This window comes from Nematostella vectensis, chromosome 15, assembly GCF_932526225.1.
Source record: "Nematostella vectensis chromosome 15, jaNemVect1.1, whole genome shotgun sequence".
NCBI lineage: Eukaryota > Metazoa > Cnidaria > Anthozoa > Actiniaria > Edwardsiidae > Nematostella > Nematostella vectensis.
In genome coordinates, this window is record NC_064048.1 from 9,098,818 (window position 1) to 9,118,195 (window position 19,378).

The following is a 19,378-nucleotide window of genomic DNA, read 5'->3' on the forward strand; positions in this document are numbered from 1 at the left end:
AGACATATATGTATAACATCTTGAGCAAATACAGAAAAAAATAATGGCAATTACCTTTTTTTAAGTGAAAAAAATTGATCCTTAATATTTTCAAAACATGCAATGGACTAATATGGTCTAAAAAGGGTTTTTTTTCTTTTGCTTTAAGTTAGAATAACTTGTTTCAAAAATTGGTTTTGTTTACTTGTCAGCCAGTTACCATGGAGAAAGAAAAAATAATAATGAAAAACAATGAGAATGAAACATAGAGGAACAAGGATGTTTCAACACATAACACATAAAATAATAAATAATAAAATAAAATCCTATTAAAATCAATCTAATAGTAAAGTGTTAGGTTTAGCCTTAAATTCAGTTTCATAACGTTTTATTAGTGAGTTTATATATGGTGAGTAGGCAAATGTTCAATGCTCAGTTTATATTCATCATTTTAATGACTAAATGACTTTATGGGTTGAATGAATAAGGAACAGGATAAAGTTATAAAACAAAATAAAAGTAAAGACAAATGACATTGCATGATAAACGATTTAACCAGGCCTCCATGTTTAAATAACCTCAATGGTTAAATAACCTTTGACAAGACAAACAGATTATACAATACAAAACACACATCAAGGTTGTTTAAAAAAGAAAGGGAATTGACATTACTATATGGAGCCAGCTGTTGATTTTCGGCTGAAGGCAGTTGTGTGGCAGTCGCAGTTCCATAGAAAAATCCATCGTCTAAATCTCCCAGAGCTTTATTGCCATAGTCTCCAATATTGGGGGGAAACTCCGCCATAGTGTACACAAGTGCATGTGCAACAAAATTGTAGTTCCCACTACCAGTGCAGCGTGCGAAGAAGTTTTACACTATATTGAAGAAAGCTATAGAGATAATGGAAAACACTAGGTTAGGTTTAATGTTTTATTGTATGTTCATTTATTATTAAATAGTTTACTATATTTGCAGGGGACTACTACATTTGCATTATGTTTGTTGATGTTTAAACTGAGGACACATTAACTGTGTTTTATAAGTAAGGCACTGAAATATCATTGAAATGTCACCATTTAGTGTAAAAGATCTGTTTGCAAAAATATTTGGGGCCTCTTTAGACAGCATCTTAATTATTTATAACATTCAGAGCTGGTTTCTGCTTGTGTGTGTATTCTAATTAGAATCTTAGGGACAGCTATTCAAGTCTCATATAAAAAGTCTACAGGGAATACCTGAGGAATTGAAAGGCAATAAGAAGTTAACAGTTATCATTAAATGTTCCCAAAGTGGGATTAATCTACCGGAGTTCATCATAATACAGAGATCAAGCTGGCCAAGTGGTGCATTGTTTAAAGGGTGATTTACAAAGGGAGCAATTAAAATGAGAGTCATAAATTATGTGTGTTTTGTCTTTAAAACATTTTCAGCTCATTAAAATGCAGGATGTATTTGAGGATAACCTTTTGGAGTTCATAAAAGTTATACTTGTGATGCGAGTTTGTGAATAAAAACCAAATATTTCATATACACGATACAGATGACCAAATCATAGCCTTTTAAAATATGAACTGCTTGTGGCTTGTTCCTTGGTGGTTTACCCAAAATTAGCTATACCTTAAAATAAAAAAAAATATTGCATGTCTATGATAAATAATATTCAGATGACAATAGCAAAACAGTTTATCATCTAATGATTACCATTTATAGAAATAAAAAAATAATAAAAACAAAGCTTGTGCTCACTTTAAACTCAGATTAATTTAACTCAGACATTTAAAAGATCAGGTGCAATTTAAATATGAACATATCAAGCTTGCATATAAAAGCACAAATTAAATAAGTTTCCATGGTAACAGGCACTCTCTGATTGGTTGGTTGGTTGAAAAAAGCAAACAGGTGCAAATGGGTGATAGCCATTTGACATCTCTGTGACAACTTCTGGCCAAACTCTGCCAACTAGAAACTCAATTAATGATTCCTGCTCCAATAATTCTATAATTTTGGTTACACAAAAACATCATAAAAGCTCCAAGATAGAATGATTTTTTTATTGCAGTTTACAAGGCAAGCAGAAGGTTTATAGCTAGAGGGGCTATTTTGATTGGCAAAAGTTGCACATTATTTCAAGTACCTTATGAGTCTTTTTCAACACAAAAACATAGAACAAAGACAAAGCATTTGCTTAAATTAATAAAGATTATCCTTAAAGTTATTCACGGTGATCACTAGTACAGCAACATATCTCTCATTATGCATCTATAAAAATTTCATACCCGTATATACAATCTTAATAAAAAGATGGCACATGTTTAAAGTAGATTACTGTATTTTATTCACAAGTATAATTTTGATATAGCTGTATTTGTTTCTAAGCTCTAGAAAAAGAGAATATAACACAGTAGATTATAAACAAATCTTAATACTAGATCTAGATACTTACCTGTAGGGGCTGGAGGTAGCAAACACAATCATTCTTTATTACTTATAAAAGAATATGTAGTTCCCAGGGAGTTTTGATATCTTGAATAGTTATTTCAAACTATAAGAGAGTTCATCCTAGCACAAGGTTGTTACCATGAATGAACACCACTTTTCAAAGTTGCCTCTTATCACCTGGTTATTGACATCATCATTTAAATGAATTAGCATGAAAAATTAAAATTATCAAGTCTTTATAATTCATACTTTAAACATGACCATAAATTAAAGATAATCTTTTCTGAAAGAAGCAGGTTGTAGAATGGGTAGAGGTATATAACCATGGAAAAAGGAGGAGACTACAAACCCAATCATTCTTGTAATAGATTCTGATTTTTAACTACAATTTATCAATAACTGGTTGCAAAAGATCACTATTTAAGAATCTAGAGTCTTTGTCACAAGAGAACATATATGAAATATTTCAAATCACAAAATGTCAATTAAAAGTCAAGCTACATATTTTGTAGCATTAGAAATCTTTGTGACAGGAAAAAAATATAGTGCAAATCTAAGATTACAAAGATTACTAAATTTACTTCAAGGTCCAGGTATTTTATGCATTGAATCCGAATCCTATTTGAGAATTCAATAAAATACTTTCTAGCGAGATATGTGTTTCATTACTTGGTTGTTTTGAATGTCTAATGCTTTAAAAAAAATGCAGTGTATATTCTTGGCTACCTTGAGAGGTGTTAATTGGATTAATGCATATTAAAACACCTGTTTAAAACTGTTTTATTATACACAGAGCAATGGCTTCCACCAGCTTTGTTGCAATGGTAGCTACATGCAATCTCGATTGCTGGTAAGCCAGTCCCTGTTCAGCACGCCTAGAAACAATGCAATGCTCATAAAACATTTTCTCAGAATGTGAAATAATAAATATCTTATTATTTCATTATTACTTTATCATTGTTTTGCTTGGATCCTAACTTTATAAGCATCAAACTTGTCAATCATTCTAAGGTCCTCAAACTTCTCTCATTTTTGTTTGTTTGCTTGTTTCTCTGGTTTTAATGTCCTTGAAGAAACATCATCACATAAAAACCCTTAAAGACATTTGAAACATTAGCCTGATTTAAGGGTTTCTATTTCATGAGGTGACATGGTTAAAAACTGTCTCTTAACATTTTGTGCAATCCACTGTTAAGTTGACTGAATGTTCTGGAAGTTTTACTACTGATCTAGCAACCAAATACATCTATGACCTCTTTGTATATGGCAACTATTAAAAATTTGGTCAAATCAAATAACTGTAGAACTGCTGATGCTACATACATTGACCGTTTGTGTTGAATGGTGTTGTGTCATTAAAGCTGCTGGGTGCAACATCTGACTTTCCAGCATTAAATCAATAATTCTTGTGGTGTTATTTTCTTTTGTTGTTGTTGCTTATGTGTGTGATAAATGATAAATTCAATGCTTTGTTCTTAATTACAGTGATGGGACTCCCTAGGATCCTCCCCTTGGCCATTCTTTGTAAATATCTAACTGGATTGTCAGCAGGCCCCTAAGGCCTCCTTATCCCTTCAACCAGAATAACACTCAATAGCTTCACACCCTTCTTATAAACAAGCTTTGTATGATTTCAATGCCATTCTCTTTGTTTTGATTTTGTTTTTTCATTTACTGGGAAAATACATGCTCAGAAACTGAAATCTAGAGTTATATAACTTATGTTATAAAACTGGTTTAAAACAGCTGGTATTAACTGTTTATAGCATTAGACGAGCTCCAAGAAAAATTCGCCTATCTAACCATTCTTTACAGTAGATGGGATTACAGGGTGCTAAGCAGAGTAGAATATGACTTGATAATCTGCACTCTAGTTTGCCAATCAGGAAACGAGAAAGGCAGTATTCCCTCAACACTTAGGGATCCTAATTATTATCTGTCATTGATCTAATTATTCAATGATTAGAAAGAGAGTGGCAACCTTGGAGTAGTGCCATCTGAGGATGTTTGAGGTCAATACCTGACACACGGGATGTACAAAGAAATCTATTTCTATTGATACTTAACCAATAGCTATACTCCCATAAAACACAAATACATAGGAAGTTGGTAGATAAGGATCAAAAGGGTGGTTTTGTTGAAGACATTGCTGGTTTTCAACAAAGTAGCAGTGATATCATTAGAAAAACAAGGGCAAGTGCTTTTACTCAAGCCAATGGAATCCCAAATATGCACCCACATATTTCAAGTATTTCAGCCATTAGCATGAAAACACTGACCATTTATAGATTAGAGCTTCTCCAGGTTCAGTTTTTCTTTAAGAGAATATATAACAAATAGGATTTTGCATATTATTAGAAATATGGACTTCCTTTGTCATATATCATTCCATAACTATGTTTTTTAGCATAGTAGACTTCTAAAGGTTATGTACACTGAGCCTTGTATATTGATTCCCCCAAATCAAATATCAGTATTGATAACAATATTGTCCGCAAAATAAGCTAGTAAATGAACAGTCAGCACAGATATAGATTCTGCAGATACAATCTGGGATCTAAAAAGGCTAATATTGCACTATCAGCTTCATCACTGAACAAGTTTTTACAAATGCAATATTACAATGCACTGAGGATAAGGGGAAAGGGGTTGTAACACAACATGGTGGTGATCATATGAAGCTGAGACAAAGAAACTTTGCTTCCCAGTGCTTATAGGTCAATCAAGGTATTTGGGCAAAGAAGACAATCTGTGGTGTCATCCCTAGATCTATTCTTTGATAACTTTGGGAATGTTATGAGCTGAGGTAGAGGAAAACATTCTCTTTTTGTTATCAGCTTCACTGGCAATAATTTATCATATCACTGTGATTCATTAAAATAGAAAAAACATATGACAGATATGTGTGTTTACTATTGCTCAAAACCTGCTCACTGAATACAAATGTTGAAATATTTATGGAATTGCTAGAAGAAACAGTATACATAGGTATAATATCACTTTCAAAATGCTGAGTCATAAAGATTGAGATATAAGAAACTAGAAACACATTATATTTTATTTGTGCTTGTGAAACGAGTAAAATAAATCAAGCCTGGAAATTTATTGGGAAAATTCTGATGAAAAAGATTGTTTAATATATTTTTACAGTATAAACAAAGATATCAGTGCTATACATGTATAAATGGTGGCCTTGTTATTCATGGGCGAATCGTGTTCCCTAATTCTCCGTCAATTAGTGGGCCATGCGACCGCTGAGTTGTCTGTAACTGTGTTGATATAACTCTTTGTAGCTCTCGCTGTGACCGCCATGAACAGGGAATCACTTATATTTACTCTAGATATTATAATACATAAACGATAGAAATCAAGCAGGTCCCCTGCAGTTAACGGGTTAGTTAACTCATGAGACAAAACAAAGGCTATTGGTATTTGAGACTCGATTATAAAGTAGTCCTAGTCCTATAGCGTATTAGCAAAATGACCGGTGAAACAGGCGCGTTTTAACAACACGGCGAATGGGCTTTTCCTTACAGGAAACAAGGGCTTTTAATTGCAGTGTTATTTCACGTTTCGGTGGTTCGATGCATGTCTAGGGACTGTTGGTTCTCGTGCGGTATAACAAGGTATCTGCGTAGAGTATTCTAAAAAAGCTGTTAAGTTCCTTGCTATTTATGTAACACGAAACCCGGATGGATTTCACTGCTACTCGTACTCATCATTATGCATCGAATCCGCTCCACACATAAATGCGTCGCAGATGTTTCGAAGCGTAGCGAAAACTTTCAAATAATTCCCTACGTGAGATTACCTATAGAAAATTCCACGGACGAAATTACTTTAGGCAGACACGCTAGCCATACATGAGTCGTAATTTCCGCGAAGGAGAACGAGAACTCTAGGAATCCCGGAGTATTTATTCTCGGCTTGGCGAAGCAAAATGTTGAAATGCAAATTAGACTATTCAATGTTGAGTGAGATTGAATTTAGCAGAATAGAACATCCGAGATCGCAAGGGAAAAAAGCAATCACGCAGCATGAAAAGTAGAGAGTTTATTATTTTGCTGAACCCGAGAATTCGATTGAATGTTCTATTCGGTTGAGAAGTCGATATTATTAAAACTAGAATTGGAACCGAACGATTTGCAGTGAAGCGTCTATTAGCATTAACATAAAAACAATGGTTACAGAAAAAATCCTGCCTTATTCAAAATAGTCAGACAATGAAGAAAACTCTGGTGTAAAACTAGCTTTTTACAAAGACTACAAGTAGTTTAAAATACCCTAAGGATATGCCAAGTAAAAGCTCTGGGAATCTCGAGAATCTGCGAATTTTCCTAAGATTTGTTTTCGGTATTCAAGCAAATTGAGCTGATAACTACAATATAGTCATTGGGAGTAAAACACAACGCTTAGGCATACACGTGTCTGCAAAAATGACAGTTAATATCATAGAAATTACAATTTACTGCCGGACACATATTTATTCGCGACGACATTTCCGAAACACGATTATTTTTTTCCAAATTTTATATAAGATGACAAGAGGGAGTGAGAGAGAGAGAACGCGCGGCTTGCTAATCTCACATAAAAGTATTATTCTAGACAAATATTATTGAACGATACTTATGAATAAATAGGGAAGCACTGGCATATTAAATCGGGGATTCTACAGTTTTGGGGCTCAGACGGTATAGTAGAAAGAGTTCAACGAAACCGCTAAATAGTGAACTCAGACAGGACCCAGCTATGTTTAACAGAATGTTCGAGCTATTGGACAGAGAAAGAAAATGCGTCCAAAAACAAAGCGATTTACTACTGTGATTTTGCTATCCTCAACTAATCTATATGAAGCCTAGATAGTATATTAGTTATATTTACTATTTTTGAGTTACTGAGGTCGAGTATAAAAGAATTCTCGTCAAACTGATATGAAATGGAAGTGATAACGCTGTGTTGTATTTTTTTTTTGACCCGCTAAAATCGCTCGGAACCGGTATAAGCTTTGGGCCGTGATTCACACAGCAAGGAAACAAAGTAGCCTGATAATTCTTATAGCGCGAGTCCAAACAGTTATAGCTAATTTAGGCTGGGTCGTTGGAGTAAGCACTTGCTTCTTAAGATAAGAATAAATGAACTGTATAGAAGACTCACTTTTTCATCACGTCATGAGCTGTGTTGAAGTCGGCAAGGGGCCATGGATGTCTTTGATAATCCCGTCCAAAGCTGCTAAAATTCACATCACTCTCAACTGAAAACCCTCTTGCATAGTCACAGTATACGAACTGAATCCTCTGTGCAAAAAAATTGAAAAAGATGCGCCGGTAAAGGGTAAAAATTCGTGAATTAGTGGCTAGTATTCTCGTAAGTCGTACTTCTCTATGAAGACAAAAGCCAAGTGGAGCTATTGTAAGCGACACACATGCACGGCACTTGATTGGTTTTCATTAATCAACCAATCAGCGTTCTCCTTACATGTACCTCTAGTGTCAATCACACGACCACAAACAACGGAGCCGCGGGTTTCTACTCTCAAAACATACCAATAAATCGTAAAAACGTATGATCTCTCGAGTTGTGAGTATAAAATATAACTGCACAGGATTTTCTTGTTGTTATAGGGAGCCTCTAGCGAAGTCGCAGTACGTTACGAGCTTTAAAGTTGCTTGCCTCCACAGCTGTACGCTTTGACGTCTCAAGTCTGGTTTCGTTTAAGTGCTGACAAGAAATCGTTGTTGAGCCTTTGTGATTTTTATTGATCAGCCTAAACTGATACCTGATTGGACAAGTCGGGGTTTGATTGGCGTAGGTTCGTGCTATGAGGGGGGTTTGCCTGCTCAAATTTCGTAAAAAAAATGCAAGGAAAACAACATTGAAATGTATAGCGCTAGAAGATGTACGGCAAAGGTCACGCACCAAAATCACTGAGTGCGTGACGAGGCAAATATTATATGACTTCGAAGTCAAGTTTAGATCCTATTACGTGAGGAGTTTTTCCTTATTTCAAGTATCACTTTTCCTTCCCCTTGCTATAGCTAGGGTAGGTGGCATACATAAGTACATCAAAACGTTTCAACCCCTTTTAGTAATGTGTAATATACTCTGGTTACGGAACGGAAACGGCCGTTCGCTTGTCCGTCACGTATTGTTAATAATTATTAGATAAATAGAAAGATAGATGCCTTTTTTAATGAGGGATTCAATTAATATCACAATGATAATGTACGCATGGCCCTCAACAGAAACAAATAAAATAAAAGCTATTTACAAATGCTGTTTACAGCAAAATCTTTGACGAAACTATTAACCATAACAATCCTTTGCTGATTTATAAACTTATTTACAGTGTTGTGATATATTCTCTTAGTTTTGCGGAGAAGGCGGTGATTGACTTGGCTTCTTTGATTTCTAGTGGCAATGCAACCCACCTTATTAGCGTTTGTGTTACGGGCTTTGTTTACTTCTTTACAGTATCTTACAAACTTTGCCATGAACAAAACACTTTGCCCAGTAAACCTATGGCCTAAGCCTTTTTTTAATGTAAAACTAATAAAAGGCAACTATTTAAGAAAAAGCAGCAAAGACCTTTTATCTTTCTTAAAAAAAAAGTTAACATCCACAAATTATGATTTCTTTTAAGAAAAAAAAATGACTTCCTGGACTATTTTATTATATGATATAACATTTAAATTCGTCATACAAACTTCCATCTTTAAAAGTACGTTAGAAGTAGGAATATAGCTAAACGTTTAAACGTGGGAATATTGCGGGGCGCTGGGGGGGGGGGGGGGGGGAGGGTGGGTGCCATTCAAGAGGGGGCGCTTATGTCCATCAAACTCATACCGGCTTTGTGTAAATAATTGCACCTTCATTCAAATGCAAGATCTGTTACACGTTCTAAGTTTTTTTAAAGCGCGTCTCTAAGACCCTTGAAATTATTTCCAACTGGATTTTTGTATCGGTGCAGTCCTTGGACATCATTGTCAGAGGAGCCACATCTTCACCGTTGGGGGTAGGAGGAGCAGACACGGTTGTGGGGGTTCGCAGTCGTAGAGTATACGAAAAAAGAGCCCACATTTTTGCGGCCAAGGGAGGGGGGGGTGCCCAGCCTCCCAATAGGTTGTTTGTTAATTTGCACCTTACATGGGCAACATATTCGAGGGGGGGGGGGGGTGCTTATTTGAAGAGGGACGCTAAAACAATGTTTACAATTGTGTTTTTGAGATGTATCTACAGGCAACATAAAAAGGCGCCCTGTAGTGGTCTCGATTGTGGCAGGTGTTATCGAAATAAAGAATATATCTAAAGTTAACGTGTGGCATATAGTTAAAAAGAAATGTTTTTGAAACTCTAACTGAAAACGTATTTGTTGGAATAATCGCCTGGTTTATTTTATTCCTGCCCGTGACGTGGCACTTACTCGTTCAATCGCTAGATAAGGTATTTCTTACAACGAACAGTATAACAAGCTTCCGAGGTCCAAATTTTATACCAGGTAGATCTGTTATTAGTCTTTTATGAAATTTATTGAGGCGCTTATTTGAGTGAGGCGCTTATTTGAGTGAGGCGCTTATTTGAGTGAGGCGCTTGTTCTATTGATGTTATTTTGCGACCAGAAGCCAGAGCGCGCGCGAGTTTGCAATCCAAAAAGTCACGTGATTTCTTAGCACAAGTCACCTATTCGGGTAAAATGGTGTTAGAAGTATCGCTAGCTAGTGTCCCTCTGATGTGAAGAGTTTGACTGTTAAAAATCAATAAAGAGATTTTTTTTAATAGATGGTCTTATAGATGGTACTTATCCGCCACGTTGCCTTCTGGGTAATTCAAGACGCCATATTAAAAACTAATCAGACGACCCTGAGCTTGCCATGAGTAGTAAGCTATCAGGTAAAACGACAGCTTCATGGTTATCGATTGGCGATGGTCGGACACCGAAGGGAGTCAGATTCAAGGCAGGGTTTCCTCGGACGTCCGAACGCCTCCGATCGAAATCCACCAACCAGCGCAGGTTTTTTTGGCGGGTCCAACCATCGCGTATTGAATTCCATGAAGCCGCCGTTTTACCAAACATTTTATCCGCCTTTCAATCACTTCCTTCTCTTACATATATTCATTTTGAGAGGATCTTAGATTACGTCACTTCCGCTTCTTATATTTTCTCCCTCTACTACTACCCTCTGAACTCACTCGAACGCAGCTCGAGTGTTTATATTGCTCTCACTATTTGATCATAAGGGCAGAAGGATAGCAAATGGGTAAAAGTTAAATAAATGGCACGTTGAATATTTGTCTGTTGTGACTTTTAGCTCTGTCGCAGAGAATGTTCCAAAGCTAGAGCAACAAACACAAGAGCGGAACCGCGCGTCTTGTCTGCTTCGTTCGTTTTGTGTGGGGTCAGACTTCGTATTTGAAAAAAAAAATTCCTTTTGTACAACCTAACAAAATAGATAAATAATAGAGCCCAAATGGCTGTCAAAAGAAAAAAAAATAGCTAACTTAAGAGATCTTCCGAGGTATAATTTTGGTAGATTTACAGTATGTGTTAACCCTTTCACTCCTGGGTACTTTGGAGCAAAATTGTAAAAAAAAAAAAAAAACAGACCCCCCCCCCCCCCCATTTCAAGTCCAACACACTACCAGTTAAGATGAGCTACCGCTGACCCAAGACGGTATGCCTTGAAGTTTCCAGCAATGCACTGCGGTGCCTTTTCTTTCTAGCGACGGCACTGCTACAGCCTGTTGCTTACAACAGTTTTGCTTGTAATTTGCTTAAAAATTACAGCTTTTTCACAACTGGAGAGTGCCTTAGGACATCATAAAGTCTATTTGGGCATAATTAATGCTGTGCTTATGGATGCTTGCACGCTGATTCAATAGGACAATTCCTTGTCTGGGCTTCACCAAGTGAGAAAGGAATTTTTCTAGTGAATGGCCTCATACTCTCCAATGTGGGCCATCTTTGCTACCCAACCTTATTAAAAAATTGTTTTCAGGCTTATTCTGGGTTACTGGACCTGGAAATGTTTTGTTTGGCTTCGGGGCAAAGAGACTTATAAAAAAACTGTTATGATTCTGGGGGAGAAGATTGCCCGCCTTTCTGTCAAGGTTTCCAAGACTCCCATGATGCAGTGCAGGCATGCAAAATAGGCTAAACATGGTGACTCGCTTCTAATGGAGGTTCTAGCATTGATTATTGTGACTGATTGCAGTAAAATGGGACCTGACGGAGCGCAATAAATGTATCTGTTTGTGACTTGATCTGTGTTTGCTTGTCTCTATTTGTAGTTCGGAATTTTGTGTCTTTTTTTGGTAAGAAATGTTTCTGAGTTTAAGCATTTGTTTACGAATTGGTCAGAAATCAAGGTTGATATTTTGACAAAAGAGTCAATTCTATTACATTGCTTGGATGCGCTTTTGAAGTTCGTCTATGACTTGAAGGAATCTATGAGTATGCGGGTCTGGTGATGTTTAGTTTGCATTTCTGACGTTTTGGAGTTAGGCCTATATTTTACAGGCGTCTCAGGGCGTAATAGTAATGAAATACTTAATATTCACATGAGCAATGTTAAAAGTTGTTTGCGAATATGTCCGCTTTCTAGGGTGAGTGGCCGCTTTTAGCATATGAACTTGCTGAGCTCTCGAAATATTGGGGGTATGGTACGGTAAACTGCCCTACTGGTCATTTCCTTATAATTTTGACCCACCCCGTTTGCCACTAAAAAAATATTATTTTATATGGCAAATCCCCTATTCTTCACCATTCCGATTTGGTAATTCTAATTAGTACAAAACCTAAATCTCACACTTTGTGTTCACATCTCCAGATTTCGCAGAAATCGCAGTAAAACCACAACATCTGCACCTGCTGAAATGTAACCAAAAATTGCGCATCTCTCGGTATCGAGATGTGACAAGTGACAAATGGACACCATTGCGTGACAGTGATGTGGTCACGGTGTCGTCACGCATGTCTAGACAAAAATAGACTTTGCGGTGGAACTGCCTTTGTGCGCAAGCGCAAGCGCTTAACACATTGACCCCTCAACCGGCCTCTACCGGCTTTGAGAAGTACCACAACCCCAAAAGTTCATAAATGCAAAATTAACACAACAAGATGAAGATACTCAGGCATCAGTCTAAGGGATAAATGGTCTTGAAGATATGCATTCAACCAAGGTGATAGCAACTACTCTTAAGCCAAATAATAGCACAGGTTTTTTGACAAAATTTCAAATCGAAAAAGGAAAGAAAAGCAGAATCACCCCCCTCAACAAAACGCTCAAATTACCACACAAGGGAGAGAGATCATTTATTCTGATCCTCCAGGTTCATTTCCATGGCCTCAAAACACAATGTCCACTCCTTGAAGGCTTGTAAAACCACTTGGATGCCATTACGAATTGCAAAGCATTCTGGGAGATCCAGGGGAAAATTCACGAGGGAGGGGCCAGTCAACACTTTTCTTCGTCAGATGGTTTTTTATAAGTCTTTTCACCCCGAAGCCAAACAAATCAATTCCAGGTCATACAGACCCAGTGTAAACAATTTTGGAATCAATTTTGGTTTCAGACAAGACAGCATTTAGGAGAGCTGTGGTGATTCATTAGAAAGTTATTTTGTCATCCAGGCAAAGCCAAACAAGAAAAAAAATCACCATGAATCCATAAGCACAGTACTCAATTATGCCCCAATAGACTTCATGATGTCCTTGGACATTCTCCCAATATGCCCATAGCTGTATTTTTGGTGAAAAATACAAGCAACCATCAACTTGTGCTCGCATCAGCACAGCGACAAGGGATAAGAGATGGGACCGCAGAACACCGCTGACTAGGTGCAGCGGTGTTTGACTTTGACGGGCTGTATAAAACTCAGAATAGGGGGAAGGTATGTTTTCAGTCTGTTTTTTTTGTAAATTCAGCTCAAAAATAGCCAGAAGTCAATGGGTTAAAATTGCGCGCATTTTATTATTTAATAATAAAGAAAATATAATGGGAGAAAAAAAACGACATTCCCAGAAAACTTGTTTCCAAGATAAGAATTCATTTTTTTATAAAATTCTATCGAAGGCGTGAGAAAAGGTGGAAAACATATGCTTACATGCGAATAAGCTTTGGTTGAAAACTAGGTGCTTCGGCTTATTTGTATAAGAGTAAAGAGTAAAGAAAATAAAGAAATTCTCGAAAGAATATGTCAAACGAAATCCGCCAAATTGAGTCGCGTGATTATTGTTTCTGTATAACGGAAAGCCATTTTGATAACATCTGACGTCTGAGCTTTGAATTCCAATAGAAATCTTATTGAATAATAAGCAATAAAGACACTGTTCGGAACTAAACAACAAAACGTCAAAGCCGTATAAAATGACTATTGTAATTTTTGAACGTTTAGGAATATTTTAAGCGAAGAACGCCGCCAGACAAACGTACTTTAAAAGATTGTTCGCCTAAACACGCGCTATCGGCACTTTCGAAATTTATTTCAAATTATTGAGGCAGTGATCAGGGTTTGTAGTTACTGTATTAATAGATTTGTTCAATGCGGGGTGTAAGAAAAAGAATATAATCGTTTGAAATAAATGCTTTTAGAAATGAACGTGCGCGCGCCCAGTCGCTTAGAATAGCATAAAAACAGGAATAATCAAAGAATATCCCCAATTGTAGCTTATTATTAGTAAAAACATGAACCGCAAAAGGGCTTCCAGCAAGATAAGCCACTATACATCGAGGACTGTTCCTGCATAATCAGTAAACAGAATATCCTAATGTAAATCAGTCGTTTATAAACGACTCCGGCATCCGAATTTTTACACGTAAATCTTGTGCTCATGCTTGGGTGCAGTGTAGGTTACATTATACCCAGTTTGCACTTCTCCTTACACTTGTCTGAAAATCTCCCTCTCAGTAATTATTCACACAACATTCAAACATAACCTTATATATATACTTACGAAAAATACTCCAAAATATTACTCACCGGAACCTGAAAATCCAGTTGTCTCCAAATCAATGTATTCTAAGTCCATATACACTGGCTTGGTCAAACCTTTAGAAAAAATAAATAAGATTTTGATGAGAAATACATCCCTCGTTGTAATTAATTCAAAAGTTAGGCTCTAGTCAATCCCCGACGGACGCATAAAAATTTTATGGAAAGAAACAATAAATAAATTTTGGATTTAAAATCTGCGACGAAAATCATTTTGCAATTTTGCCAATCAACATAGGAGAAACTCGATTTTATTGCAAGAAAAGCCGCGAGACCTGTCAATTTTAGCATTTCAAACTTGGGTTTAAAATTGTTGTAGATAGGTAAAGTGTGTATTAAGGCTGTCAAAATGACTTGAAAATGCTGGTCTTCTGCGCTACATCTTTAATCTTCAAATAAATCAACACTTGGCGAAAACTTTTTGTTTTCTTCGACAAAACGACACACGTCGCCCGTTTGGGCACGACTTTAGTGAAACAGCTTTTCTAAGCACAGCAATGATAACTAATGTTTGCAACGAAAACTGTTAATGATACCGAATATTCTTAAGGTAAATAAACCGAATTTCATCCTGCTGACGAAGTTAGCATATTTCATAATTAAAAATATTCTCTTGGCAACGTGCTAGACGAATTGAGCGAAAGAATTCTTTAAATTTGCCAATTACTTAAATATAATTCGAAACTGAATGGAAGTGGATGAGACCCGCGAAATCCAGACGTGGCGCGAATTTAAGCTGGAGAACTTCCCGCGAAAAGTAACCTGCTCTTTGTCGACACTCGCATCGTACCGCGTGCAGACCCCCAAAGGGAAACAACTTAGCAATTACACTATTGCAAAATAAACTCTAAGTAGGCAAGTTTACGGATTAATAAATAAGTGATATTGGTACAAACCAGTGTATTCGGCGAAGCTTTTTTTCGCAGCGGTTCGCTTACTGAAGCTGGTTTCTTTAACTGATATGTTACTATAGGGGCGGGAAATTTTTTGACATGGTGGTCAATGCGCTTGCGCGTTGGTCGTTTTGACTGACGTCTTGGGGTGTTTCTATGGGTACCAAATACAAGAGGAAAAATTTCGTACTGTGCTAAAAACAGAGTACGGTATAACAACTACATATCTATAAAATAAATATTGGTTTTGCATTGAAGGTTTAGACCACAATCTCTATGTTTTTTTGAATGAAAATTAAGAGAACAAGCTATAAATTAGGGAAATTAGATAAAGTAATATTAAGCAAAGAGCTAGGATATTTGTTATTATTTAATATTTCTAGTAATGATAGGGCTAAAGCAAAGGATCACTAGATCAACTCTTTATGTGTGAGAAATTGCGCTCCAAAAAACCTTGCATGTTCTTTGTTTATACTTTTTCAGAGGGACTCCAGTTGATATTTCACAAAAAAAATTACTGCAAACTCCCAAAATTATCTCTATCTCTATTCTAAAAATACTATTTCCAAGAGATGATCAATGTTTATGACCCAACCACCGCTATCCTGCAAGCGAAATGACTAAATATTCAAATTCGCAAAACAAAACATCTATAGCCTTTAGTCAAACGTCGGAAACAGTCGGAATTTTATCAAATTTGTCGCATCTTTTGAAGCACGTACAACACAATGTGGCCAAAGGCAGTGAACATTCTACAGAAATCTTCAGAAGAAAAAGCCTGAAATAAAAAAAATTAATGAACTGGAGAAGATGTTAATTGTTGACACTGTTGCATTATGGGAAACATACACAAAGATCTCAGGCTTTGAACAGGTGTTTTAGAGCATATTAGCGAAAAAATAGTACGGCCTTAAAACCTAGGTTTCTTCAATTTGAAACAAGGAAGCAAAGCGGGTTCTAGTGAGTGCAAACGTATTGGAAGTAGTTCATAGCGCTCCTACGCATATTGTGAAATGCTATAATTGCACGGTTATCACAGAGTCCCAGTCACGAAGTCAAACCTAATTATTTTAATACCTCAAGTTAGGAAAGAGCATTTATTTAAAATGGGTTGCTATTTTTGTTTTTATTGTTGATGATGCTTCTCAAAGTGATATATGTTTCTTATCTAATTTGAACAAAATGGATAATACTCATTAAATCGGTTTATCGTAATAAGGAACTCTATAGAACTGAACCATACAGAATACAGCATTTAGTCCTGGGTAGATATCCATTTCTTAATACTCCTTCCTATACATAGAAGAAGAAAAAAGAGGGAGGAAGCGCCTTCCACCCACTTTTCAGATCGGAAACAGGTGAAAGATTAGAGGAAACAAGTTGAGGAAACCTCTAGTTTAAGCTCCCCAGTGTAATCTATTGCCCTATACCCTGATCCTCTATGTACTCTGATCCCTTGTACCCAGACAACCTATATATACCCTGATCCCATATACCCTGATCCCCTATACTCTGATCCCCTGTACCCTGATCCCCTGTACTCTGATCCCCTGTACCATGATCCCCTATACCCCGATCCCCTGTACCCTGATCCCCTGTACCCTGATCCCCTGTACCCTGATCCCCTGTACCCTGATCCCCTATACCCTGATCCCCTATACCCAGCTCCCCTGTACCCTGCTCCCCTGTTCCCTGATCCCCTGTACCCTGATCCCCTGTACCCTGATCCCCTGTACCCTGATCCTCTGTACCCTGATCCCCTATACCCTGATCCCCTGTACCCTGATCCACTATACCCTGATCCCCTATACTCTGATCCCCTATACCCTGATCCCCTATACTCTGATCCCCTGTACCCTGATCCCCTGTACCCTGATCCCCTGTACCCTTATCCCCTATACCCTGATCCCCTATACTCTGATCCCCTGTACCCTGATCCCCTATACCCTGATCCCCTATACCCTGATCCCCTATACTCTGGTCCCCTGTACCCTGATCCCCTGTACTCTGATACCCTGATCCCCTGTACCCTGATCCCCTATACCCTGATGCACTGTACCCTGATGCCCTGTACCCTGATCCCCTGTACTCTGATACCCTGATCCCCTGTACCCTGATCCCCTATACTCTGATACCCTGATCCCCTCTACCTGGTCCCCTGTACCCTGATCCCCTGTACTCTGATCCCCTGTACCCTGATCCCTTGTACCCTGATCCCCTGTACCCTGATCCCCTATACACTGATCCCCTGTACCCTGATGCCCTATACCCTTATCCCCTGTACCCTGACCCCTGTACCCAGATCCCCTGTACCCTGATCCCCTGTACCCTGATCCCCTATACCCTGATCCCCTGTACCCTGACCCACTGTACACTGATCCCCTGTACCCTGATCCCCTGTACCCTGATCCCCTCTACCCTGATCCCCTCTACCCTGATCCCCTCTACCCTGATCCCCTCTACCCTAATGCCCTGTACCCTGATCCCCTGTACCCTGATCCCCTGTACCCTATGATTCCCTGTACCCTGTTCCCCTGTACCCTCATCCCCTGTACCCTGATCCCCTGTACCCTGATCCCCTGTAACCTGATTCCCTGTGCTCTGATCCCCTGTACCCTGATCCCCTGTACCCTGATCCCCTGTACCCTGATCCCCTGAACCCTGATCCCCTGTACCCTATAATTCCCTGTACCCTGTTCCCCTGTAACCTGATTCCCTGTGCTCTGATCCCCTGTACCCTGATCCCCTGTACCCTGATCCCCTGAACCCTGATCCCCTGTACCCTGATCCCCTGAACCCTGATCCCCTGTACCCTGATACCCTGTACCCTATGATCTCCTGTACCCTGATCCCCTGTACCCTGATGCCCTGGTCCCTGTACCCTGTACCCTGATCCCCTGTACCCTGATCCCCTATACCCTGATCCACTATACCCTGATCCCCTATACCCTGATCCCCTATACCCTTTGATCCCCTGTACCCTGATCCCCTGTACCCTGATCCCCTGTACCCTGATCCCCTGTACCCTGATCCCCTGTAATCTGATCCCCTGTACCCTGATCCCCTGTACCCTGATCCCCTGTACCCTGATCCTCTGTACCCTGATCCCCTATACCCTGATCCCCTGTACCCTGATGCCCTATACCCTTATCCCCTGTACCCTGATCCCCTATACTCTGATCCCCTGTACCCTGATCCCCTGTAACCTGATCCCCTGTACCCTGATCCCCTATACCCTGATCCCCTGTACCCTAATCCCCTGTACCCTGATCCCCTATACCCTGATCCCCTGTACCCTGATCCCCTGTACCCTGATCCCTTATGCCCTAATACCCTGTACCCTGATCCCCTATACCCTGATCCGCTCTACCATGATCCCCTGTACTCTGATCCCCTGTACCCTGATCCCCTTTACCCTGATCCCCTGTAACCTGATCCCCTGTGCTCTGATCCCCTGTAATCTGATCCCCTGTACCCTGATCCCCTGTACCCTGATCCCCTGTACCCTGATCCCCTATACCCTGATCCCCTATACCCTGCTCCCCTGTACCCTGCTCCCCTGTTCCCTGATCCCCTGTACCCTGATCCCCTGTACCCTGATCCCCTGTACCCTGATCCTCTGTACCCTGATCCCCTATACCCTGATCCCCTGTACCCTGATCCACTATACCCTGATCCCCTATACTCTGATCCCCTATACCCTGATCCCCTATACTCTGATCCCCTGTACCCTGATCCCCTATACCCTGATCCCCTATACCCTGATCCCCTATACTCTGGTCCCCTGTACCCTGATACCCTGATCCCCTATACCCTGATGCACTGTACCCTGATGCCCTGTACCCTGATCCCCTGTACTCTGATACCCTGATCCCCTGTACCCTGATCCCCTATACTCTGATACCCTGATCCCCTCTACCTGGTCCCCTGTACCCTGATCCCCTGTACTCTGATCCCCTGTACCCTGATCCCTTGTACCCTGATCCCCTGTACCCTGATCCCCTATACCCTGATCCCCTGTACCCTGATGCCCTATACCCTTATCCCCTGTACCCTGACCCCTGTACCCAGATCCCCT

The 19,378-nt window shown here is 39.1% G+C and overlaps 1 protein-coding gene across 5 annotated transcripts in view; it reads right to left on the reverse strand.

Moving 5' to 3' along the window:
* Nucleotides 1–19,378, reverse strand: part of LOC5512444 (zinc finger MIZ domain-containing protein 1) — a 50,369-nt gene that overhangs the window by 28,214 nt on the left and 2,777 nt on the right. Inside the window, exons 1-3 of one of the 5 annotated variants that reach the window (XM_048722722.1) lie at nt 15,304–15,325; nt 14,396–14,464; nt 652–870 (exon numbers count right to left, since the gene is read on the reverse strand). In XM_048722722.1, the coding sequence (XP_048578679.1) occupies nt 652–784 (133 nt within the window). In that variant the 5' untranslated portion in view covers nt 785–870; nt 14,396–14,464; nt 15,304–15,325. Of the gene's footprint in view, nt 1–651; nt 871–7,573; nt 8,151–14,395; nt 14,465–15,303; nt 15,581–19,378 lie in introns of those variants that run through there. The other 4 variants (XM_048722725.1, XM_048722721.1, XM_048722724.1 and 1 more) reach the window with 4 other exon arrangements.